Consider the following 26,270-nt stretch of genomic DNA (forward strand, 5'->3'; position numbering starts at 1 on the left):
AGCACAATTGTGTAAGATAATTTATGTTAATTTTTGGCTGTCGTAATATTATATTAAAAAATAGGCTAGAGAAAATTATGCCAGATATATGCCACTTCCTACTTGAGCTGCAAGCCTTCCTCAATCAAGTACAAGGCTTCAATAAATATAAACACAAAAAATTCGAAAAAAACTGATAATTATCATTAAGAATGAGATAAAATCATGAACGATATGATATCAGTCAAAAATTTGGTCATAGTGGGGGTAATTAATATTCCATATGATTGCTGCAACGCTGCGTGAAAAATAGCCCATAAATATAATTAAATCCCTAAATTGGTTCATTTCGATCAAACATGAAAAGGTAAAGTTCGCAGTTTTTTCCCGATTTTATTTCCTTTTGTTCAAAATAAGCAGGATTATAAATTTGTGCTCGTGGTAGTTGGGAAGCTTATATTAAGTTTATTGAGTAGAGATTTTATACGTTCAGTAAAAATTTAAACTGCCGCGTTTAGCACATTACAAAAATTCAAGTCTGATGGTGATTGAACCGGTATTTTGCATACACTAATTACACTTGTTATATCAGGAAATATATCTGATGCTAATATATACCGTGATGTCTCGTCGAAGTATGAATAAATGTTAGGCATAATTCGAACTATGCATGTCTAGCACATAAATATTTTTCAGCCGTAATCAAATTTTTATTCATTTTAGATAAATGAGCCTAACAGCATGTATATCAGCAATCTTTGCGCATTCGCTAAATTTTGTTAAAATATTTTCAAATGGGAATAACGTTCTTTCTCATAATTGTAAACATTTATTGAATTCAGTGAAGTTGGTGTAGTTTTAAAGTTCCAACTTTGAAATAACTAGCTGGCAAAAATACCATTATATTTTACATTATTCATTTCGCGAATTTTTCTACTCTCTTTCATGAAATTGTGCTTTATTTTTGAAGTGACGGACAACGAAACATATCGATACCAGTTCTGGGACCTGGAGCATGTGGGGGCTGTGGGCGAGACGGTAGTGCACTTGTGTGTTCTCAACGCCACGTCCATACACAATGAGCTGCTCAAGCGCTGCCTCAGGATATACCCTTACATGATCAATGATGTCTACTTGGCTGACGAATATTACGGTGAGAGTGGCGTGATATACCCTTACATGATCAATGATGTCTACTGACGAATATTACGGTGAGAGTGGCGTGATATACCCTTACATGATCAATGATGTCTACTTGGCTGACGAATATTACGGTGAGAGTGGCGTGATATACCCTTACATGATCAATGATGTCTACTTGGCTGACGAATATTACGGTGAGAATTGTGTGATATACATATCCTTACATGACCAATGATGTCTACTTGGCTGATGTGTATCACAGTCAGGGTAGATAGTTATTAATCTTGCTGAAATTTGATTAGTTCTTGCCTCTCTAGTAAAATCATGAATCCTTTAGACGAGAAATGATTGGAGAAATTCTTTTGCATTACAATCACTTACTTATTTAAGTTTTTATGGCTACCACTTCGGTGGTGGAACCAAAATTACATAATTTGTAAACCACAATTTCAAAACCAATATTCTGGATCTGACAGGAAAATGATCAGATAACTGACCCATATTCAAAGCGCAGGACTTCAAAGTCCACTTTCTTTGAAATAAAAAGGCACTGCATTTTCAAGGGGAAAATGCTCTCCATATCGCCATCGTGAACGAGGACCCAGCCATGGTGAAGGTGCTGCTGGACTACGGCGCTAATTATCACGAGCGATGCATTGGGAATTTTTTCTGCACCGAGGACCAGAAACCATACAAGCAAGATAACTACAACCACGAGTGGTACGACTTGCCCGTCAAAAGCAACTACTACGGGTGAGCCAATGCTGAGGTGAACCAATCGAACAATTTTGATCGCTTTAATATTACAAAGTACTTGGGTAATAAAAATATAGTGGTTTCAAGAAAAGTAGATTGAGCAACGATCATAAATCAGTCTAGCAATAAATTTTCAAAATGAAGTAAAAGAGGTCTGGAGAATCCGAAGAATCAATATTTTATGACAATAAAAATTATCAGGATGGATTTAGAGACCATGCAGTTTAAAAAAAATCAGTTGTTTTATAATTATAAAAAAAGGTGGTAATATGTTGAAAAAATCTGAAGTGAAAATCAATACCAATTAGCAACACAGTTATTCACAAAGACGATAAGTAATTTAGATTTAGATAATTTAGAATTTTTTATCCCGATAAGCAATAGGGGAAAAAAAGGAACTGAGAGCATAGCGTACAGTATTTCGGAAGAAAAACTCGCTATTCGTTCCCTAACTGTGATAAAAGAACGTGTATTAATTCTTCTTAAGAACATTTAACAATTCGACATTGAAATGATTTTTTTCAGTGAATTCTCTGATAGACGTGAACATCACTTCATAACCTCAATGAAAATCGTTGACATCGTTGCATCATCGCGCTGATAGACGCGCATAATGCAAAGTCACTTCACTGATAGATAAACACAGCTGCACACCTCTACATCACTTCACTGGTAGACGTGCACACCTCTACATCACTCCTCCGATAGATGTGCACACCTCTACATCACTTCACTGATGGACGTGCACACCTCTACATCACTTCACTGATGGACGTGCACACCTCTACATCACTTCACTGATGGACGTGTACACCTCTACATCACTTCACCGATAGATGTGTACACCTCTACATCACTTCACCGATAGATGTGTACACCTCTACATCACTTCACCGATAGACGTGCACACCTCTACATCACTTCACCGATAGATGTGTACACCTCTACATCACTTCACTGATGGACGTGCTCACCTCCACATCACTTCACTGATAAACATAGATAGACTTCACTTCACCGATAGACGTGCACACCTCCACATCACTCCACTGATAAACATAGATAGACATCACTTCACTGAAAGACGTGAAAAACATAAGATATTATCGCTGATCCAAACGGATGCGACTGAGAACGACGTTTTTCATAAAATAATAATCTATTTTCAAATCTTTCTAACATGTAACTTTTTAAACCGAGATTTTAAGGGAGACCATGATAATGTATGGTAGAGTTAATGTTTAGATTTCATGCGTGTCCAATGATGATTTGAATAACTTCTTGGTTATAAACTTTTTGATAATATTCCGGGTGCATAGTGTTTCTTTTCTACGAAAACTGTTCGGATTTCATAGCTGTTTTGTGGATATAAGAATCTAAGAGACCATTGTACGTCTGCTTTATAGAAGAAACCATTCGTTTATTTCTTCTGTTACTGTTATAGCAGATTGAACGAACGTTTTAAAAACGGCGTCGGACATGCAATCGGTTTTGGAAAGCCCTCGATCAGGAATATGACGTTGCAAAACACGTGTTTTACCTCTTAAGCAAACAAACACGATCGTATTCCATGAAAAGATTCGCTACCTCAACCATCTTTTCCCAACTCTATTGCCATCAAAATGTTTTAGGTTCGAAGAGGTTGCAATTGTCTGCACAAACAAATGCAGGAAATAGACATAAGAAAAGGGTCAACGATATATATTACGGCAGTTGATACGGTTTGAATGACGGGTAAGATATTGATTATTAATATCCCAAATTCATCGTACGTTTAGAGGATTTTGACGCCCATTAGCCACAAGCACTCCGAACTCCAGACGCACTGAAGCGAAGGAACTCTTAACACTTATAGCACGCAGATGGTTCAGCGATTTGGTTATTAAAAATAATTTCTAGTTCTGTTGAGCGTTTGAGACATATGCATGAAAAATAATCTACGTTGGATAGTAAAATGCAAGCCCTAAAGTTTCGATTGATGAGGCAGAAACGATAAGTTTTAATTTGTTCATTTACTAGGAACTTGTACGTTGATATTGAATTTCCGTAAGGATCAAGAGGCAGAAGGTGCGAAGATTTTAAATGGGTTCAGATAGTATAATGACGTATATTTTCAGGTACGTTTACTGGGGCGAATATCCTCTCTCGTTCGCCGCGTGCCTGGACCAGGAGGAGTGCTACCGCCTTATACTGGCCAGGGTGAGCTACTGAGTTACATTCACCAGTTTACCCCATAATTTTTCCCAGTGTACTCCATAATTCTTGTCAATGTACCCATCATTTTATCCATTCACCGGATTTATGACCCCGCTCTCGAGCCTGTTCTGTCTGCAGGGGTGCAGTTTTATAAGATACAGTAAGGGAAATTTATGGAGCAGAGGTGCGGATGGCCATGATTTTGTTCTATTTAGTTCATCATTTATTGTGATCAATATAATTAATTAAGGCTACAGACAATGATCACAATAAAAGAACTTTAAAAGATGATGGCTCCGTGGCTATTTAAATGCTAGTTTCAATCTTTTTTCATTTTCGTTTGGCATAGATAGATTGTACCTATAATCGGTACAATAATAAAGTTGTAAGACTTTTCAGTCAGAAAAGATTTAAGCTTAGATTATATGAACATATGAGGTAAAATTCACAGTAGTCACGATCTCGAGGAAAACTCGAGGGATGTCCTTTTACGCTAATTAATTGAACTGTAAGCTTGAAAGGAAAAGTCTGGAAAATGTAGCCTGATTAAAAATACATTTCAATTATTTTATCCAGACGGTTAATCTTATAATAACCCAAAACAACTGAATTCGCCCACTTAGAATATTGTATTCTTCAGTCAACTTAAATATTTATAGTTTATCCTCAAATAAAGTGATAGTTTTCTTTACTCGAATGACACAGAAAATTTCATGAGATATTTGACAAAAAGATTGATGAAAGTTTGTTTATATTGCACTTGTTAACACTATGTAATGGGATGGACGAATTTCCGGAATTAATTCTAAAATTTTGGTGACTAGTATGCAAAATATTAATAAGTGTATTGGATGGTAAAACTAGTGGCAGTTACCTCTAGCCAAGTTACACCAGATCAACAGTTACAGGACCATGTATGTAGGCAGTCATGGAATTAGGCTGCTTAGAAATGACCTTCATTATACGTGTTCTGCCAGGCATGTTTATTGTACATATGAACATAATCGCTCCTCAGATAAAAAAAAATTCGGATCTAATTGGGAACATTGAGCGTACACATTGAATGTACCCTCATAGAAATGTATCTGTTGAATAAGTTTACTATTTGAAGTTTCAAACACGCTTAAGCAGGTTAATCACACAAGCGGAAAACAATGCTTTTATTAAAAAATAACACTTATATTAACTAAACGTTTTTTTAATGACATGGCACTTTTATAGCAAGAACATTACGGGATTTTATACTAGAAATAGATTCAAAACGGAATGAGAAAATAGGGCGAAGGAATTTCACGCAGAAGCTTCCATGAGTACCGCACCACTACCTAACATGAATGAATCCCTGGAATGAAATGATCTTATATGAATTCAAAAATTGCATAGAAAATTCTCAAAACTTAATGCAAGTTCTTGGTGTTAATGCTACCTTCAAGAAGCTACCTGCTAACTTGTTAATGCTATAATGCAATATCGACGAGCATTTTCGAGTAACCTATGAATTTTTTTCACAATGTTTAAATTATAGATAAAAATAAGATCATGAACCAGGAAAATCTTCGAAGAAAAAAGTTCGATGTAAATTTAGAGCATTTTAGGAGCGCATGCGATTTGAGAACCAATTTTGAAGTCGATTTTTCATGAGATTGGGGGAGGGTCAAGTATATTCGAAAGTACGAAGTTTCTTGACTTGGCAGATGGCTCATGTATAGATCAGAAGGTTGCCTTAAAAATGCATGGAATTTATAAACCATTCAACTCAACGGAGGTCCGTTGCTTGAAATGCTCTCGCTATTAAGGCAATGTTCATGATTAGCCGATTTTCATCATTTGCAACCCAGTCATCATAATTTCACAGCGATCAATGTTCTTCAATATTTGTCTGTCTCAATACAAAATCAGGCCGCCACTATATTATTCGACTCTACAAAAATAATATATTTCTGCCTTGCTAGTTTTCAGTAAAAGCGATGATTACAAATAACCCATCAAAGAAAAATTTGATAATTGCTGGTGTAAAAAATTCACTGGACCAAATGCGACCCAAAAAACCCCCAGTCACACTCGGCGAATATTGCAGCGCCGCTGGATTTTGTGGGCAAGCTTTTGTGGCTCTATTTGAATATTTTAGCAGCCAAAAAATATGCTTGAGTCGTGACCTGTTTATGGGGGCGTAATATTTGGCTTTCATTATGAAAATAAAGCATGTATTCGCCCTAAATCAAAGGAAAAGATTCAACGTTAATGAAATGGGACTTTCCAAGTACCTTATTTTTTCTATATTGAGAAGATTTAAAGAAATACATCCGAGTAAAATTGTTTCTCGATGATTGTGGCTTGAACTGATGATCGTTCAGTAGTTCCATATTAATTACCACCTCAAGCACCCAATGATGTTATCATTGTGTTATTGTGGATGGAAGACAATGCAGCATTTATTTATTAACAATTACCCAAGCTGTGATTTTTGGTCAAGAATTCTCAAATTATCATCTTCTGTCCGTGGGCCGTACGGCATGACAGTTGTACATAAATCCATGGCCTTACACTCAATATGAAGTAATTCAAACGAAATTTAATTTTGATCAAAGCACAGACAAGCAGAACCATAGATGAGGGATGTAACGGAAAATTTAAACTATAAATCAACCTGTTTAGGCGATCAAAATTTGCAAGAAACTGCACCATATGCTAATTAGCACATTATCGTAAAAAATTTTCCAGACTGGCATAGTATTTTCTGTTAATTCCTTCAGATTAGCCCCAGATTTATCTTTATCTATTCTATATGGTCACGAATCGCGAGAATCGACCGCTGATCAAGCATTTTTATAACAGAAACTATAGAAAGAACTTCCCAGGTTATGACTCAGTAATATTTTATGAATTTCGAAATTTTATATGTTGCTTCGAAACGTTGCTTTCATGTACGTACGAATAAAATTTTTCTTGTTTGCCACTTACAGGGAGCAAACCCAGACAACCAGGACACAAACGGTAACACAGTCACTCATATGATGGTCATTTACGACAAAATGGTGAGCCAAATACTGATTAATTTTTATATGCAATGAACAACAATGATAGAAAAAAACAACGTGATTTATAGCAAGATGATCGCATATAGTGTCCAAAATTAGCATTGCTTTTCTTATTAGTATTAGTTGAATTGTTTTACCACATACGAGCAATTCAGCACTGAGGACGAATTTGAATCACTGAACAAAATACAAGACAATGAAAACATTTTCTTATAAAATATGAACAAATTATGAGGCTCGACTTGACATTGAGTATATTTGGTCTGGCCACGCTCTCGCTTTGTTGCGTGACATGGAGAGTCTTTTTAAAATAACACAAATAATTGCTGTTTTCACTCTCATTTGGATCCCGCCATCGTGTGGATCTAAAATTGCTCGAGAAAATACAAGAAGGTTTATTCAGTTTCAAAGACATTTTATTTGAGGACTTAATGAAAGGCTCAATTTACTGAGATTAACGCGAAAAATAGTCTTTGAAGGGACGAGATTGTCGTCAGGAAAAGACTAAATTCGAATTAAATCGCGCTGGCATTAGTTCCTCGTTAGGCTTGCAGTGAATACAGCGAGATTGGTGGAGTAATCTCAATTTTAATCATGTTTTTCCTTGAAAATGTTATGAATAATATAATACAAACGAATAGCCAAATCAAACTCAAATTATATACAAAAATAGATAGAAAATCTGGAATTGATCGTTACAGAAATTGTTGACAGATTTGGCGATTTACAATTGAATAAATATCTTAAATGAATTCCGAAAGTAATTTTTCAGAAGCTTCAAACATATCGAAGGTTATAACTCGAGATTATTTTTCTAATGGTGTTTATGTTAATTTCGTCAAAAATAAAATTGTACGTAGACAGAACACGAATGAGTTAATTCACGTAGATGACAAATTGGATGGAAATTAACTAGTAAAATTTTAACAATTATTTATAAGAAATTATCTTACAGCCGTTTAAATTATCGAATCTACCTAATGTGGGTTGAATTTTTTTTATAAATGAATGATTAACGATTATCAGGGGTGATTTCCATTCCCTGATATTACAAGCGTAGAAAATCTTCGTTATTTCGGTGAAAATTTTGAAATTGGATAAAAATTAGTTTGCGCTAATTGTTTTTTTTTGCGAGTGTAGGAGATGTTCGACATGTGCTTCGAGGCCGGGGCGACCATCAGTCTCCCCAACCGCCAGAACCTCATCCCCATGACGCTCGCCTGCGTGCTCGCACGTCGGGACCTCTTCTTCCACATCCTGAACATCACGAGGGAAATATACTGGCAGATTGGTGGGTGGTGCTCACTAATTAATCATTACACCTGAGAACTCAATTTATGATATATATTGACCGATCTTTTTCTCTCATCAATGAATTTTTTTCAAATCCTCAGTCATTTCTGTAAAGACAGGCTTCACATCAGTGATTGCTGCAGGGTGCTAAGCATGAATGAGTTAAACAAATTGCTCTTGCACCATATTTTGTTAGAGCGAGAAACTTTGGAACGACCTCGAATTCAATTGATCGTTTTGAATCCGATACAGGGCAATTCACGGAAGCTTCTTGTTTTGTATTTCGCTAAGCAGCCACATGTTGTAGGAAAAGAGCAAAGAGTATTTTATGTGAAAAACAACGTCATGAAGTTTTGTGTCCCGCCTAGTCAGTTGCCACTATGCATTGGACGAGTGAGAAGCGTACGTTTGCTCACGGGCGTACTTATTTAATGGCGGTTCTATCGTCACTATTCAATGAGCATTTTGTACTCGGTTTCGTATTCGTCCTTTGGGTCGGGTCCCTGATAGGAAATAAATTGTTACGTGAGTGAACACATTTAAGGCAAGTGGAAGTTTGAATGCAAGAGGTTCTGGAGGTCTGCCACAACACATGAAAACGTATAGAGAGTTCGAGAGGCATTTCTGTGTACTCCACGCCGTTCAGCAAGTAAACAAGCTACTAATCTGAGGATTTCGAACAGCAGTGTGGCACGAATATTCCACAAAGAACTGCAATTTCAGGAATTTAAAAGTAAAGAAAATAGCCAAAAAGTTCACCATTTCTTATAAGAGAAAACGTTTCGGAGTCCAGCTCCATCGTCAGTTCAAAACCTAGAACACAGGTACAAACAATTAGTAACCTAAAATTCACATTCAAACAATTCACCTAAACTTGAGGACATTAGAACTAAAATCGAAGATAACAGAAATAAAAATGAGATAACATGTAGAGTGTGTGTGTGTGTTCTAGGTTTTGAACTGACGATGGAGCTAGACTCCGAAACGTTTTCTCTTATAAGAAATGGTGCACTTTTTGGCTATTTTCTTTACTTTTAAATTCCTGGTAAATTTGCGACTTAAGCAGCCAAGTGATTTTAATACTGCAATTTCATCCCCACAAATTGTCTTTGGTACAAGAACTGTCCGTGGCGAAAACTATTTTATTTCTCGCCGAAATGAGTGTGAAGAGCTTCTTGAGAACTTGACTCACGATACAGTCGTTTTTTCTAGTGATGAGGCTAACTTTCCTGTTCCCGGCAGTGTAAACAAGCAATTGGGGTAATATTTTTTATAAGATTGGCGTAAATAAATTGTTTACAATGACTGTTCAAGAACACTCCTCATTTGAAGAGCAACATGCGCCAAGCCAATGCCACAGTACCCGTCAATATTCTTCAGCGAGTTGAACGAAACTTCAAAAAATCGACTAACAGACAAAAAACAGACTGAAAAAATCGACAAATGACCGCATTGACAATGGGGGTGGTCATTTGTCCGATGTCATCTTCAAAACTAAGTGATAGAACAATAATACATGAATTTGATCTTTACCTCTTGTTTACAGGCTACGTGACTTGCGCAGCTTATCCACTGGAATACTTCGACACAATCAACGTCAAGACTGGAGACACAGAGACCAAGTCCGCGCTCAACCTCATCGCTTATGGGGTATTTTCCTAGTCAATTCTGATTAGCTTTCAAACGACTGAATCGACGGTGTAATGGCGATAAATTAGAATAATTGTATTTTTGATTTAGTGTGTAAATATTCTCGTTTGTAGAATTGAGCTTTATAATGTAACAGCTGTTCCAACCTGAGCTTCGAATGAGATAATTATGAAGCTTTCATTGCTTTTAACACTGTTATATCACAATTACAACATCAAAATATTTAATTTGTGTTATAAGGAACAATGTAATACATAGCACAAAGTAATATAATTTCAATCTATTTATATTCACACGAACTTTTAAAATGAAACTCGCCAAATAAAAAATCATTTATTGCCAGAAATTTTATACTGATAAATAGTTTAATTTACACTGTAAGCAAATGTCTGCTATCCCCTTAAGGGCGCTTGATGTTCATTACCCATGAGGTCGCTTCATAACATTCGAACATGTGTTTACAATTACTAAAATATATCAACTCGCTGAAAGTCGCAATGAACTTTCAGGACAGCTGAGAGTAAATGCACGAGGTCATAACTTAGCTTTTAAAAATGTCCTTGAAAATTATCGTGCTTAAAAATTCTCAGAGTGCATTGCCTCTGGGATGAATATTATAGATGAAAAGTTGTCGTTAATGATTCCGGGAATGCCTGTCCTTACGTTTTCTGACATCGTAATATGAAAGAACAAATTTAAAACGCTATTAAATAGTATTAACTGTCGAGTCAAGTTGCTACATAGAATAAAGTTAATTGTGGATATATCGGGAATTAAATGTGAAATACCCGCACACAAGCAACTGTGAAGGTCAAAATAGTTTATTAATTATTTAACTAACAAATAGTTATTTTTAACTAACAAAATAGTTTATTATTTACAGAATAAAGAAGAGCATTTGGACCTCATGGAGGGGCCCGTCGTGGACCTCTTGAAGACCAAGTGGGCAACGTTCGTGAAGTTCAAGTGAGTCTGATGAGTTATAGGAAAACAAGGATAAAAATAACGGTAAAACTTGAAGTTCGCCGCTTGCTCATCATAGTAATTGGAAATTCATCGCGCTTAAACTGATAATAGTTCAATTGAAAAGATATTTGTAATAAATTTAAAATCTGGGAACGTCCCACGTTTCCAATCTCTCGGGCAAAAAATTATTTCACCAGTTGCTGCATCAATAAGAAAGAAACGAATTCTAACAAAACAATATCTAATGTGAGACGATAGGAATAGTATGTAGGAAAAATATTTATTAAACATAAATTTTTTCATCGCGACCCCCTTCAATTTCTCAATATTTTTATTTCTTTTTTTGACGACGAAACGAGATGTACTTTCAAATTCTAAAGAAAGTGGAGTTAAAATTCCTGAAATCATGAAGTGATTCTTTTAATGATTGATGAATTTATTCTAGGAAAATAGAATTCAAAAGTCACGTTAAATTTTTGCATCTTAATACCAAGCTAAAATACTTTTTTCTTAATTTTATAAGCTAAATTAACCATTGATATGATGTATTTATTAGAGGAAAGTGTGGTATGAGGAACTTACACTTACGCATGCCATTGTTGAAAAATGGTGACTGAGAATTATACAACAATATAAAATAGTTTACAATAAACTTTATACACTTCATTGACCTCACTCCCGGAACTCAGTTTCTACGATACGTGTTCTGCAAACAGGTTCTACAATCTATTCTTCGTCTTCCTCACGTACTTCCTGATCTCTACGGGAGCGTACGTGCTGCGTCCAGTGCCCTGCGTACCAATTGGGTCTCGGGTCGCCGCCGCGCCCAAGCCGGCAGTGCTGCTGCTGCCGGCGCTAGGGATCACCTGTGTCAACGTTAGCGTCTTCCTGGCGGACAACACGCGATTACAACATTCAAGCGTATGCTGTATTCACGGCGTGGGAGTGCTTTTGGAATTTTAATCTTTACAAGATCATTGGTATTAATATACAAGTTTTTAAATTGCACAGCAATTTTGTACAGTTTTTAACTATCTTTTCAACTCGCCTGGATCAACCGAAATTCTGTTCCGTGCAAGTCTAGGCTTATATTGATACATGCGTAAATGGATATATTTTGAGCGTTAAATCAGGTTAAATAGTATTCATACACGGATCATTTATCATTCCGGAGCTACAAACATGTAAAACTTCGCACTGTTTACAGCATGAAAAATGTCTAGAACAGATTCCTGATGATAAGCCCAAGTCACTAAAATTTATCAGATTTCTTTCTTTGAAATTCACGTTCGACATTCCGCGAATTTAATTGGTTTCTTCATCTCACGATTTCTTTGATCTAAAAAATGTAGCGGTATTCTTCGACCCGAAGGCAAATCTCGAAACCCATTTTTTTAGCTGGATAAAAAGCCAGACGACTTAAGAAAATCTAATAGATCAAACGAAAATTTCTGAAAGAAATGGTTTAAAAATTCACAATTTTTCGCAAATACGAGAAAAAATAACGTAATATGAGAGCCTATCTGTTATGTTTTTTTTTAATCCGGTGAATTGAAATAATTTTAAAACATGAAACGATTTACTGAAGATTTTGTCCTAGAGCAGGAATTTCTTGTTGTCCAAGCTTTGGTGCGCGTCGATGAATTGAATCTCCACTGGCAATTTTGCAGCCACGCCAGGGCTCGGTAAAGTTTGTGGGTTGGCAGTAAGTTAAGTGATCATCAACTCGAATAGTTAAAGAATTCAGCTCTTGTTACTTTATTCATGTTACCATTTATGTTACCATTCATGCTACCATTCATGTTACCATGCATGTTATCATTCATGTTACCATTCATATTACCACTCATGTTACCATTCATGTTATTATATACGTACAAGAATATTTTTAGCTGTGATAGAACCATCCTGCAGATGTTTTTATCCTTTAAATAAAAAATTTCAGAGCAGAAGTTACACATAAACGGAGACGTGAGAATTCTATAGCTGTGAAATTTTCTTTCAATAACAAAATTATTGTGTTCCTGTACTCATCATAACATTTGCAATACAGGTGACTACGTTGCCGAGTGAAGACCAAACGTTTGCGAGAAACTCAATGCTGGGTGCAGATTCGGTCTTTGAGTCTCCAATCCTATTGTCGACGTCGGGATCAAACCTGCCGATGTCAAAGCAATCAGATCTGCACGTAACGTCAGAGCCTGAAATTTTGCGGTTTGAGATCGAGATGCCAAGTGAAAAGATTTTATCGAGCAGCGTCATTTCAGAGGCTTCTGTCACTGCAATGCCTGAGGATGCCGTCACCGTGCGATATGTCGTTGAAGGAGAAGAGGTAACAAGAAAAAAATTTTAAAGTGTTTTTTATAACGTAATTTATGCCATCGAGATTTTTTATGCTACTAAGCAAAAGTTTTGGACTCCACTGTATATTTAGACATCGCATAAAATGTTGAAATTTGCAGCAAAAAATATGTTGAATTTGATTTATCATTGACTCTTTGCTGGAGAATTGGAACGAAATACGTCTTGGTTAGTAATATAAGAAAAGTTTAAATTTTCAGCACGTGAAAGATATACTTAAATTCTAATGCTAAAATCGAAAATTTTCTAGCATCAATTATTATCAATAAATGCCGCGACTAGTTAAATCAATTCCACTGGCAAAATTGTTTCCAAGTCAAAAATAACAAGATATGTTATATCTTGAACCTGAATTTGTATGACATAAAAACAAATTTTTGCATTCTTCATGTATAATAATTTGAATTTAATATTGAAACGTCCTTCATTATTAAAAATGTCTATATTTTCAATCTTCCAACACCTACGAAGAATTTAGTACGATTTATAGAAAAAACTAACAAGAAGCTAATAAATAAAACCAATTCTCTGGTCTTTAAAAAATTTGCTTAAGAGAAGAAATTCTGCAAGCCTACACTATTATTTGAAAAATAAATGCCGCGACTAGTTAAATCAATACCACTGGCAAACTTGTTTCCGCGTCAAAAATAACAAGACATGTTATATCTTGAACCTGAATTTGCACGACATAAAAATAAATTTTTGCATACTTCATATAAAATTATTTGAATTTATGCACAGATGTCTGTGACGGTGTCGAGTGCATTGCACGACATTCTTTCCCCGTCTGCTGACGAAGACTCAAACGTCACGACGCCGGACCCGAAGAAAGATGTTCGTCCTCTCACCGCCTCGTCGTTCGCGTGCTATAACTCCTCACACTACCTCACCCTCGAGGGCCACAACACGTCCTTCTTCGTCACCAAGATCGTCAAGAGGTTAGGGGAAATATACGATATGTTCAATATATGCTTAATTATTTTTTGGAAACTTTATAAGCAATGCATTTTACATGACTTTTTTTACAGTAACAGGAAAACTTATAACTTTTGAGATACTTTTTTGAGAAAGTATCTCAAAAAACTCTTCCTAACTTTTGAGATAACTTTTAATTTTGAGAAGCAGCATTGCCTTCAAAAACCTATACCAATGATAAATTGTATTCTCGTTTTAATTTTCCCCCCAATTATTGCCTACATTTAAAGGAAATCAAAATTGCGACGGTTGTCGATATAAAGTAAACGAATCAGTTCAAGATTATAAACTGGGAAGGCACCTAGCTTCTATCTAAATTAATTTTGGTTATAGAAAAACTATTTCTATTTTATGCTTCATATCTATTGCATAGTTCATTCAACTGCCTTAAATATTCCCTTTAATACATCCAGTCATTTCTAATAACTTAAATCACAAAATAATATAATTAGAACCCCAGTCGTATCAAAAATGTTCTAGGAAAATGCATTTGATGAATTGTCTTTAACAAATATGAAAAGGTAACAATTCTAGAATAGTCTGCATAATAAATACGTATGAAATTTGTACAGTAGACATTATGAACAGCATCAAGTGGTGAGCTTGTGGTAACATTATTTTATTTTACAGAGCGAAGCAGCAAGGCAACCTGGTGGCCGAGGCTGCTGAACCAGAATAGTCTGCATAATAAATACGTAAAAAATTTGTACAGTAGACAATATGAACAGCATCCATCATGTGGCGAGCTTATAGTAACATAATTTTATTTTACAGAGCGAAGCAGCAAGGCAATCTGGTGGCCGAGGCTGCTGAAAGCCTCTTCCCTCAAGACGACAACGACACCAACACCACGACCGACCCTTGCCACTGCTACCTCTGGCAAAAGCCTGATCCTCTGCCCACGGGTAAAATAATCATGATTGTGTTCATAGTTGATGTAGCAACGATTTCTCTGGTGACAAAAGTAGACTTTGATGGAACGATCATTATTGATGATCGCATGATAATAATAACAATAAGATTTGAACTTACGTAGATAAAAATGAAAGTGGATTGAAAATGTCGGTGGGGTCAGGTTAACCAACAAATTATCACCCTCTATCTCCCAAATAGAGTCACGTTAATTCGTGAAAAGCGTTAGTTTAAATCTAAATGTTAAAAATAATATAGCAATTTAACTCCATACATACTGCCTCATAAATAAAAAAAATTGCCACCTCAAAGAAGGTTGATTAGATTAGATTAGAAATGTAAATTGTATATTCATGCTGTATGATATGATGAAGAATTCGTTGCATAGTGAAGTTTCATTTCGGACGGAAACCATCATTACGAGCATGAGAAGTTAACATCTGCAATCGGAAACTGTAAAATTTGACACGTAAATTTTCCGCCTCTTTATTTCCTCTTATGGAGAGGTAAATGAAAATGTACAAAACTGCGTAAATATAACGTTTTAAATGAGTTGAGTAAAATATTCTTCACCGTTTTCTTAAACTACTTAAACGATTGAATTCGTTCATTCGTAGCAACAGCAATTAGTGTAGGCATTGTGAAAGGAGAGCAATTTCATAAGTCATCCGAATTTAAAGGCACTATTAACAAGTTTGCCTCATTGCTACTCTACTTGACCTCATTACGTGCTACTCAAAATGTTATTAAGTTTGCTGAACTTAACTCTTGATAAGTAGCTTATGAGGTACAGAGGTCTTGATTGGCAAGGAAGAAACATTCATGGGCATTCATAATTGTTTTCATGATGGCGATGTCAGAGGTTCTCTTAAAACAAGTGAACCGAGCTCAAGCTAATTTCCGACTCCAACCTTTATCTTGCCCGAACAATGATTTTGATATCTTTTAAGGGAAAAATTTGCAGACTTGATTCGTTCGCCATATAGTCGAATGACGCTCGACTCTTAAATAGGAGTTTGCAGTCATGCAAATCGCTAAAAATCTAATCAACAAATAATTTACAAGTGTTTGAAAATGGTTTTGAAACCATGGTGATAGCAAATTGTGAATAAAATGCTGACATTTTTTGAATTAGAGCGTACAGTGTCGTAACAAGGCAGCAAATAGCTTCTTCCAAATTGAATAACAATTAAATTAATTAGGGTAAATAAAAAATAAGTTTAAAAAAATGGAAGCTCTTTAATTCAAAGTGAAAGTACTGAAGTTTAATTAAACCTAATAAAACGTACGTAGCTAACTTTACTAAGCCTCAGCTAAAATGGGAGTAACATTCGTGATATTTGTTTGCTATGTCCACAAAATGTTGCTTGTGCAGTATATTTTTAGATTCGAAAACTTAGTTTAATGGCGGAATGTACTACTGGGGTCGAAAGGACTGCAAAAGAAGACTTGCATAAGAAATTCTGCCGGATCAGCAGAGAACGAGAGTTAACAAAACGTTTTTTTAAGAGTGTGTTAAATTCTGCTGCCAGTATATGTATATGATATCTGTAGAAAGTATCGCTTTTGCAGGAGAGGTCTACATTCTCGGAGTGTCGTGGACCGAGGGCTCATATTATGTTCGTATTTGCTGTGAAATTTTAACAGCACTAGGATCACTGGCTTACATCGTTGGCGCTGCGAGAGAGGCAAGATTTCAAGGACTGCAAATGTTCTTCGAAAACTTGGTGAGAAATATCATGCCTTTTGCCATTCCATTTTTGTATTCAACTTAAATTTTAGGATGCTGCGATTAAGTTCATGTTTGTATCGTTTTCATGCAGATAAACTTCAAAGCCAGCAAATTTCAGTTTAGAATCCTAAATAGAGATATGTGCTTTCCTGGATGTCTTGAAGGTGCTGCGATCCTCGAATTGAGCCCGCGAAACTAAAGCATGAGCTGCAACACTTGAGGACACCTGAATGTATCTAGGACAAAATTAAGCTCTAAGCTGCTTAGCGTTTGTGAATAAGAAGACCCGAGGTCACATTCAGGAGCAGGATATGATGTCTTGGATCCACAGAAGCTGCCTGCTCTTCAGTTCAAGGCCATTTTAAAGCACGCACAGTTATATGAGCAGCGGCTCCCAACGTTGCGCGCTTTTTCTCAACTTCGCATTATATGATTTATTATAGTTACATGCTAATTTTTTCTTAGTAATTCATACATTGGTTCAATAGAGTTTTAGATTGAAGTTTGACTTGAAACAATTCTCACTTAAGTTTGAGATATCACATAGGTTAGACTGAATAATTAAAAAATTTCACCAAATTCCGAGAAATTTATCAGATATCTTAAGAGTTTGAGTAGATAAGAACAAGATATACGCGCAATATTACTTAACTGTATTATAATCAAAACAAATTAATTATATCATATGATCCAACCATTACACTGCTTCTACCACGTTATTTGTGAAAGAATGACCCGATTAGTTCATTGGCACACTTAACTATAAAGTAGTTAATTGAATCATGCCGGTGCTCCCTTCTGCCATGTCAGCATTCCGTCATCTATGAGTTTTGCGTGACTGATAAATCATTGATAAGTGATGACCGAGGATTAAATTAGGCAATTGTGACACATTTATAATGATTTAGGGATGCTTGATGTATATTAAGGTATGACGAATGTTTTCTCTTATTAAAATGGACGAAGGAATCGAGGAATACAGACCAATGCATTTTTAATGCCAATATCAATGACTTTAAGTTTGTATTAATTAATTAAATTTCAAGTATCAGACTGTTAATACCGATTCCTGAACACAGAGCACGGTACCATCACGCGTGCTGTTCTTGTTCGCGTGCGTGATGGTGATGTTCATGGTGGTTATGCGCCTGATGTGCCAGGGAGTTATCGAAGATTGTCTGGCTGTCATGGCTATGCTATGCACTGGTCCCTATTTCCTATTCTTCTGCAGGTAACGTAACCTCGATGTCTATTTACGCTTAATGAAATACACGTTACTTTTTATTTTCCCGCATACGCCAAGTGTATAATATTATGTTAAATTTATTTATATGATTGATGCTGTAGGTTTTTCTGTAAGTTTATGCAAATTAAATTCACAAGTTATTTCGTTTATCTTTTTTTGCTGTTACAACGATAAGCTCTTGCTCGCACGCTTGATTACTTGATTAGCATTAATTACTGCTAAGTAATCAAGCAAGGCACCGACGTTATTTTCTAAAAATTATTAGTTGAATAATCAGTGTAATTTAGATAAATGAATCTAAAAGTGATAACATGTAGGAAAATTATGTAGCTAACATTTAAAATGTTTGAAATTTTTAACTAAATTCCGTCGTGAAAATCATCGACTGTTTAATCGACTCATCCATACGATGGTTTCACACATGACTAATCTTGAGATAAAAACATAACTGTCCCTGACTGAACCACAATGAATTTCTCACACGTTTCGCAATTTATTCATGAGCTTCACAGGCGTCTGATTTTTTAAAAAAGAAGGGCAAAACACTTTAGTTGTATAAGCAGTTTAAAGCATTTTGTAAAAACTTTTTAAATCATGCAAAATTTTCAGAGGATTTAAGACTGTGGGTCCGTTCGTGACCATGATCTACACGATGCTGGTGGGGGACTTGTTGCGCTTTGTCACCATCTACTTTGTCTTCGTCATGGGATTCTCACAAGGTTAAAAGGATAACGTGCTGAAATTTAAAATAACAATAATTTATAAAAATATTTATATGGGAATATGCATTTATGTGGACCGGGTCAATTATTCAAAGCATGAACATGTGTCAAAATGCAATACTCGGTTATAGATGTGTGCATATTAGATAGGTGAATAAATTTGTCCCTGATAAGTCAAGATCTTCCTTGTATTGTAATTCCGGTTTATCGATTAAAATAATACTCTTTGCATTGAAATTTTTCTGGTTGTTCGTAAGTTTTACAATTATCTTTGATATTGCTACTCATCTCGTCAGATGACAGACATATCTTCAACTAATTCGGATTTAAGTAAAAATAAATGTCCAATGTAAATACAACATTTGGCTCGCAAAATTTTATTCGTTATTGAAAATGATATCCTCTATATAGCAGTAGTATAAAATTAAATAAAAAGTCTAGTTTGCTGAATTTTGAAGCCTTTATTTAAGACAAACAGAAAATTTGAAATCACTTGATACTGAATAATTAAACTCATATTTCTATATAACAACGCGAACCTTCTGCGAACGAAATTCGATTTTAATAAAAATTGCGTCAGAGGAATTTGAATTAAGCATATAATTTGAATGTATTTGACTTGTAGCCTACTATGTGATCTACACCTCGTACATGGCGAAGGCAGCCAAGAGTCACTGCAAGACGAACCCTCTAAGCACGCCCGTGGAGAGCGTCATGAACATGTTCATCATGTCACTCGGAAACTTCGGCAGCGTATATGAGGGCACTGAATGTACGGCGCATGAAACTTCAGGCAAGGTAATCCGATTTTTCAGGCAAGGTAATTCGAGAAACTTCAGGCAAGGTAATCCACATGCCTTCATTGTGCAAATACCAGGGATTTTCAGTTAATTAGTTCGGGGTTTGCAACTGCTTCCATCAATGTACTCATATTACTATTCAACTATAGTATCAGATTTTTTTTGCACGATATATGTTCAAGGTTAATAGAAAAGGTTTAATAAAGTTTTTCCTTCGGGTGTTGCTGAGATTCACCTTGAGATACCCTTCACAAATTACTAACTATTAGCCCGATTATTCCTTAAATCATATTACGAAATACAAAGTACCATACTACAAAGTAAGTATAATATACTCGGATAAAAAATACGTAAATTTCCTGATTTACGTGATTTTCATATAATTAATTATATTTCACCTGAACTTTAGGCTGCTTGCTATGAGAAATCTTAAAAGTTTCCGAATTCTTTTTATGAATTTGTATTCAGTAGGGAGCGACAAATTTTCTGATTGGCATGAAAGAATAATTACACGAAAGCCCCTCAACAAAAATATGATTCTAAGAAAACGTAATAGTTCGAAAATAACAGTTGCGTGTGATCCACAAACTTGCATTTCGGGATTTCAGTTTTCGTTGAGGTAAACAATTGCTTTCCGCCCGAACTAATTACCATTTTGATTTCAGCTTCCGCTGGCTGACCATTAGCGCAAACAAAAATTAAACTTTAATTGCTTGCTGGATTTAGGCGCAATTTCAGGGGTACGTGCTCGAGTTGATTCTACGTATGTGATTTAATCGTATTTCGCCTTGTAGGCTGAATGCACAATTTGGATTCGCTAATTTCAAATAAATTAGCGAATAGAGACAGACGTGGTGTACGTCTCTGCCTGTTGGTGGAGGGAGCTGCAAAATTTCGAGTAAATTTCTAGCCTCTCTCGCCAAAGGCCTGAAAAAGTATAATTATCATTATTTCCTTATTAATCCTAAAATGTGTTCGTCAATTTTCAAAAATACACGAACTGTCTTCAGGTATTATTCATCGTATTTATGGCCATCGTATCGCTGCTGCTCATCAACTTACTCATTGCCATGATGGGTAACACGTACACCATCATCGCAGAGATGAAAAACGAGTGGATGAGGCAGGTGAGTTCAATTGAGCAATTATTTCCCATTAATTTTTTGTATTATCTGTTAGAATCCATATATTTGTAATAAGACCTACAAGCTCCAGAAGAAGCTCCAGAAGAAGCTGGAGATTCCACATATCTTATCTGTTATTATCTGTTAGAATCCACATATTTGTCATAAGACCTACAAGCTCCAGAAGAAGCTCCAGTTGAAGCTCCAGAAGAAATGAATGGTTATCATTGATATATTCCGTTATCAATTTATTTTCGTTCACAGATTTGATTATCGCAGCGGTAATGTCCAGTGATGCAAAAAAGGAAATGCGACCAAGTCCTCTGGTTCAAACTGTGTTTGAAATCTAAAATAACGGCATATTTAAGCATTAAAAATTGTAAAAAGAACTAAGCATCCTTATAACTTCCGAGAGAGACAATGTTTCAATATTAATTTGGAATCCGTTTTAGAAAACTTCATTGATACCGTTAAAGTTTAACGTCACTAGCGCAGGCATCATAGTAATTCCTGTTATAAATGCAATAAAAATAAATAATATTTAATAACATTCAGGAGGTATATGAACATTTTTTATTGCTTCTTACCTCGCAAAAATGTCTTCAGAGTTTGTGTAGAGACACATGAGGCTGGGCTGGTCAATATGGTGGATGTCTGGGCGATGCATCATCGATGCATCCATGCCTTTATCGGCGCACGCAAAATTTTGGTTAAAAATGAGCTCAAGCGGAGCTTATTTTCCACACTGGTTTAGTTTATCTTGAGCAAATTGCTGACCAACAAATAATGTTAATAGGTTATAAGCATTTTTTGCTAATAAGTGGTAGTTTTTATTAAGATCATATATATAGGCGCCAATTATTACACAACATTAAATGATTGAATTCTGTACATATGAGATTGCCTGAAAATAATACGACCAAATCAAAGTTCAGGAAATTTTCACGAGTGCTCGCTTTCCACAAGTACTTTATACTTCCGCAGACAATTTGTTTAAAATGGATCCGTGAATTCGAAAATAAATGTTCGATGTCCACGAGCCGTTTCAAGGCCAAAGGATTTAGGTTCAACGGTGCATTTTTAAATATGCATATGTTTTATATTTAAAAATATGCATATGTTTTATTTTACTGTTAGAAGTAAAATTTACGATTATTGCAAGGTCAAAGTCACGAGTTCAAACAGCCTTGCTATCAAGGCTGATTGTTGGAATCGATTTTGACGAAGTGAACCCAACGACGTCCGATACTAAAGTCAGGCTCTGACTCATGTGTTTACTAGCTTCTGAACCATGCACCATCAAAGAGGAGATGAGGTTTCTGCTCTTTATTTCACCATAAAAAAGTGAGATGAGGTCCGTATATGCTTCTTCTCTCTATTGCACGTCAGAAGCGCTCAGCATTAACCCTTAAATCTCAATTGAGATTTCAAGGGTTATATCAAAATTTCACGTTTGCATATATTTCAGGAGTATCTTACTTTTTCTTTTACTTGCCTGCCAGAAACATTCGACGCAAGCTATGACGTAAAGGATTACATTTCTATGAGCGATACCAAAACAAATATCTAGGCATTTTTATACCAATATATTTTGTGCGGAAACATCTATTAATTTCCGAGAAACCGGTAGCACAAATCCCGCAGTAAATAAAAATATACATAAAATAAAACTCCAAATTAATTCCCAATGTTTGATAGCATACTACCGAGCATAGCTCTAGCGTCAGTTTCGGAGTATTCAATAACAATTTAAAACAAATTCAGACAAAAGAATTTCCTATTGAGAATATACACCAAAATTTACGAAATAAATTATTATCCGCAAACTTGTGTTCCAGAAGTGCTGATGGATCTGGTAGCCGCTACCTTATAAATTAAAAAATATTATTTTTTGTTATTTTATTCGCTCTGAAGATTTTATTGCTTTGAATTCTAGCTTGGTGGGAATGGTTCCCATAAGCGTCAAGCTAAAGTTTCCATAGGCGGTATACCTGTAAAAATATCATTTAAGTGTTATGTATGTAAACGGAAGTAAAATATGAGAGCATGAACGTGAGAAAATTCGAAATAGGTGCAATTCATTTTTTCTTTTAATTCAGTTAACTTGCTAGAAGAACACTACTTCTATTTGAAGTAGTGCAGTATACGGAGAGAACGTCTGAATACATGTTGGTGGTAATACAAATTGGTTTCATCCTATTTAATTGCACAGCGAAATTTGCAGACAAATTCAGCGGGACGATATTCCATTGTCTAACAGAAGAACATGACTTTTTTTGAATCCCGCGAAATTTGGCTGCAAAATTAAATGAAACAATAAATCAAAATACAGTCGAAAATACAGTAAAACAGACTATATAAACTACGCAGAGGTAAATGTTTCGACTAGAAACGCCGTCCATCCCACAGCCTTGTGGGTGATCAGCAGCTATTTTGCTTCAACGGCAGTTTTGAATAAATCTGGCCGAAATGCCAGTTCTTAGACCTCCACGAAACACGTCAATAACATTACACGAATCGGCACCAGGCTAAACTTGGCCTATTCTAGTGCCAATCTAATGTTATTGTTATTTATTTACTGTTATTGAATGTCACTGTTAAGTACCGTGCCCCCAACAGTGGGCGAGGATCGTGCTGGTCGTGGAGCGAGGAGTCAATCCAGAAGAGCGGCTGCGGCAACAAAAGATATACTCCCAGCCCATGGCAGACGGGCGGCCGGCGCTCGTCCTGCGGCTGCATCAAGACGTGAGTATTCACTTTATATTTGACCTTCAAAACAGGAAGTCATCGCTGGATTGAAAGTGGTGAAAATTTTAGATCAAGAGATGAATTTTCTAATAAATACTTATATAAATGAATGGCAATAATAGTATTTTACACTAGGCTCATAGTACAAATTATTTTATATGCTGAGTAAGTGGGAATCGGCTGAGATACTGAACTTCTTATATATAATTTTACATTATAAATCGAATCGTTCGCTTAATAAATATCATGCCATTTTATTGCAGCTCATACAAATAATACAACTCCCAGCTTCCCTTAAAACTAGTCCTTGTACAGCTTTTGGATTTCTGTAAATTATTAACAACTTCTTCGAAATCCGAATGATGAGCGCATCATGTCAAATAAAAGTTTTCTTTCAAATAACAGGTAATTTAGACAGTCAAAAATATTATGAAAAAATATACGAATACAGTACTAAAAAGGCAATGAAGGCATATTCTGCACACATTTACATCAACAAAAATTAACATTAACAATTTAAATGCCTAAAGCAAAAGCCTGGCTAGGAAACTCTTTTTTTTTTCTTCCGCGCAGGAGGAGGAACGCGACGAGATGCGCGACGTGCTCGACATGAAGCGTGTGCATCGCAAGTACGTCCAGCGTCGCCTGGCCAAGCAGCAGCGCGCAGCCAACGCCGCCGCTAACGCCAACGCCAAGACCAACGAGCCGGGCACTCGTGATCCGGTCAGCGGCGCTATTGGGAAGTAAAGTTCTGTAACATTGGCTCCGAACCGGGCACGAGCGACCCGGTCGGCGGTGCTGTTGGGAAGTAGAGTTCTGTAACATCGGCTCCGAACTGGGCACGCACGACTGGGTCAGCGGCGCTGCTGGGAAGTAAAGTTCTGTAACATTGGCTGCGAACCGTGCACCCGCGATCCGGTCGGCGGCGCTGTTGGGAAGTAAAAGTCTGTAACATTGGCTCCGAACTGGGCACGCACGATTGGGTCGGCGGCGCTGTTGGGAAGTCAAGTTCTGTAACATTGTCTCTGAACCGGGCACGCGCGATCCGGTCGGCGGCGCTGTTGGGAAGTCAAGTTCTGTAACATTGGCTCTGAACCGGGCACGCGCGATCCGGTCGGCGGCGCTGTTGGGAAGTCAAGTTCTGTAACATTGGCTCTGAACCGGGCACGCGCGATCCGGTCGGTGGTGCTGTTGGGAAGTAAAGTTCTGTAACATTGGCTCTGAACTGGGCACGCGCGATCCGGTCGGCGGTGCTGCTGGGAAGTAAAGTTCTGTAACATCGGCTCCGAACCGGGCACGAGCGACCCAGTCGGCGGCGCTGTTGGGAAGTAAAGTTCTGTAACATCGGCTGAAAACCGGGCACCCGCGACCCTGTCGATCAGAGCGCTGCTGGGAAGTAAAGTTCTATAACATTGGCTCCTTCGTTGCCAGTGTTTCGTCGACGCTTGAAGACGGAACTCTCTCGTAGAGCCTTTGACTGTTTAGCATAGGCATTTTTATTTGTTTATATCATTTTTCGCGGTTTTTTGTAACGTGCCCTAGAAGTTCAGTTGAACGAGACGCTACGACAAAATTTTCGTAGAAAATACTCATAAAAATGATAAAGCAGGTATCCCGCAGCATTTTTGCCCTGTACTTTTGGACGAAAGAGGTTCATGCCCTGCAAGTTCCTAGTACAAAAATCGAAATTTACTTTCTGCTGGAAGAACATCGTTGTCGTCAGCCGCTCGCTTAAAAGCGAAATAGCAATAACGTGGTCTTCCAGTGTCAATATATACTGGAAGCACGATGTCGTGGTATGCCTGTGTAGAGACTAGGGGTCAGCGTCGAGACTGGAAGCAAAGACTGCGTTTTGTTGCTTATTGCCATGAATTATGTTCAGTTTATTTTATTTTACTGAATTAGATTGTAAAGCCACGGAATTTATGATTTCTTTCAACCGCATCGAAATGATTTGTATCTGAATTGTTACAAAAAATTTTGGCATGAAGCCTTCTCCCTTTTATTCGTGTATAAAAATGCCAACTGGTTTGATGAAAAATTTAAAATGCCTGTTCTATTTATGTTCTATGAAATAATATTAACCATTGTAAAACATTTGCTTGAATCATTTATGAATTTCAGAGTAAAGAAAATCGAAATAAAATGATCTCTTGCAATTTTATATCGTTTTTGTCTAGCAGATTTGACATAAAAAGTAATATAAATTGTCTGTTGGCATGCCTGTGATAGCGATGATGGCTATTACCCTGGAAAAATTCTTCAATGTATTAATTATGAATCTATTCGAAGTTACTTTTTTTCTGACGACATCTAAGGCATTGCACAAATTGTAAGCGGTTTAGAACTGATTGAAGCGAGTAAACTTTTGGGCATCACGAGCTTACTTAGCCAACCTGAGTCATTTCTCCGATGAAGCCATTAGCGATCTGGGTAATTTAGGTGATATTTTTCTGAATAGAATAGAATGTAACCTTGAACATTTATTGCAATTAAAATTATCATGTCGTATTATGTTATATTATATTATATTATATTATATTATATATATTCTGTTATATAATATAACAATATATTATTTTATGTTTCAATTGTCACCACTTATAATCAGCGCCATTAGAAAATTCCA

At 36.3% G+C, this 26,270-nt stretch overlaps 1 protein-coding gene across 1 annotated transcript in view; it reads left to right on the forward strand.

Moving 5' to 3' along the window:
- LOC108665602 (transient receptor potential cation channel subfamily V member 5-like) overlaps nucleotides 1-24,415 on the forward strand; it is a 28,022-nt gene extending 3,607 nt beyond the window's left edge. Inside the window, exons 4-21 of the mRNA XM_018152377.2 lie at nucleotides 950-1,132; nucleotides 1,686-1,875; nucleotides 3,996-4,077; nucleotides 7,038-7,109; nucleotides 8,253-8,403; nucleotides 9,952-10,055; nucleotides 10,939-11,021; nucleotides 11,738-11,942; nucleotides 13,075-13,353; nucleotides 14,124-14,320; nucleotides 15,132-15,262; nucleotides 16,842-16,996; nucleotides 18,081-18,232; nucleotides 18,857-18,966; nucleotides 19,595-19,767; nucleotides 20,780-20,896; nucleotides 23,513-23,638; nucleotides 24,215-24,415. Of these exons, the coding sequence (XP_018007866.1) occupies nucleotides 950-1,132; nucleotides 1,686-1,875; nucleotides 3,996-4,077; nucleotides 7,038-7,109; nucleotides 8,253-8,403; nucleotides 9,952-10,055; nucleotides 10,939-11,021; nucleotides 11,738-11,942; nucleotides 13,075-13,353; nucleotides 14,124-14,320; nucleotides 15,132-15,262; nucleotides 16,842-16,996; nucleotides 18,081-18,232; nucleotides 18,857-18,966; nucleotides 19,595-19,767; nucleotides 20,780-20,896; nucleotides 23,513-23,638; nucleotides 24,215-24,388 (2,684 nt within the window). The 3' untranslated portion in view covers nucleotides 24,389-24,415. The remainder of the gene's footprint in view (nucleotides 1-949; nucleotides 1,133-1,685; nucleotides 1,876-3,995; nucleotides 4,078-7,037; nucleotides 7,110-8,252; nucleotides 8,404-9,951; nucleotides 10,056-10,938; nucleotides 11,022-11,737; nucleotides 11,943-13,074; nucleotides 13,354-14,123; nucleotides 14,321-15,131; nucleotides 15,263-16,841; nucleotides 16,997-18,080; nucleotides 18,233-18,856; nucleotides 18,967-19,594; nucleotides 19,768-20,779; nucleotides 20,897-23,512; nucleotides 23,639-24,214) is intronic.
- The last annotated feature ends 1,855 nt before the right edge of the window (nucleotides 24,416-26,270 follow it).

This window comes from Hyalella azteca, unplaced genomic scaffold (genome assembly GCF_000764305.2).
Source record: "Hyalella azteca isolate HAZT.00-mixed unplaced genomic scaffold, Hazt_2.0.2 contig9708, whole genome shotgun sequence".
Classification (NCBI taxonomy): domain Eukaryota; kingdom Metazoa; phylum Arthropoda; class Malacostraca; order Amphipoda; family Hyalellidae; genus Hyalella; species Hyalella azteca.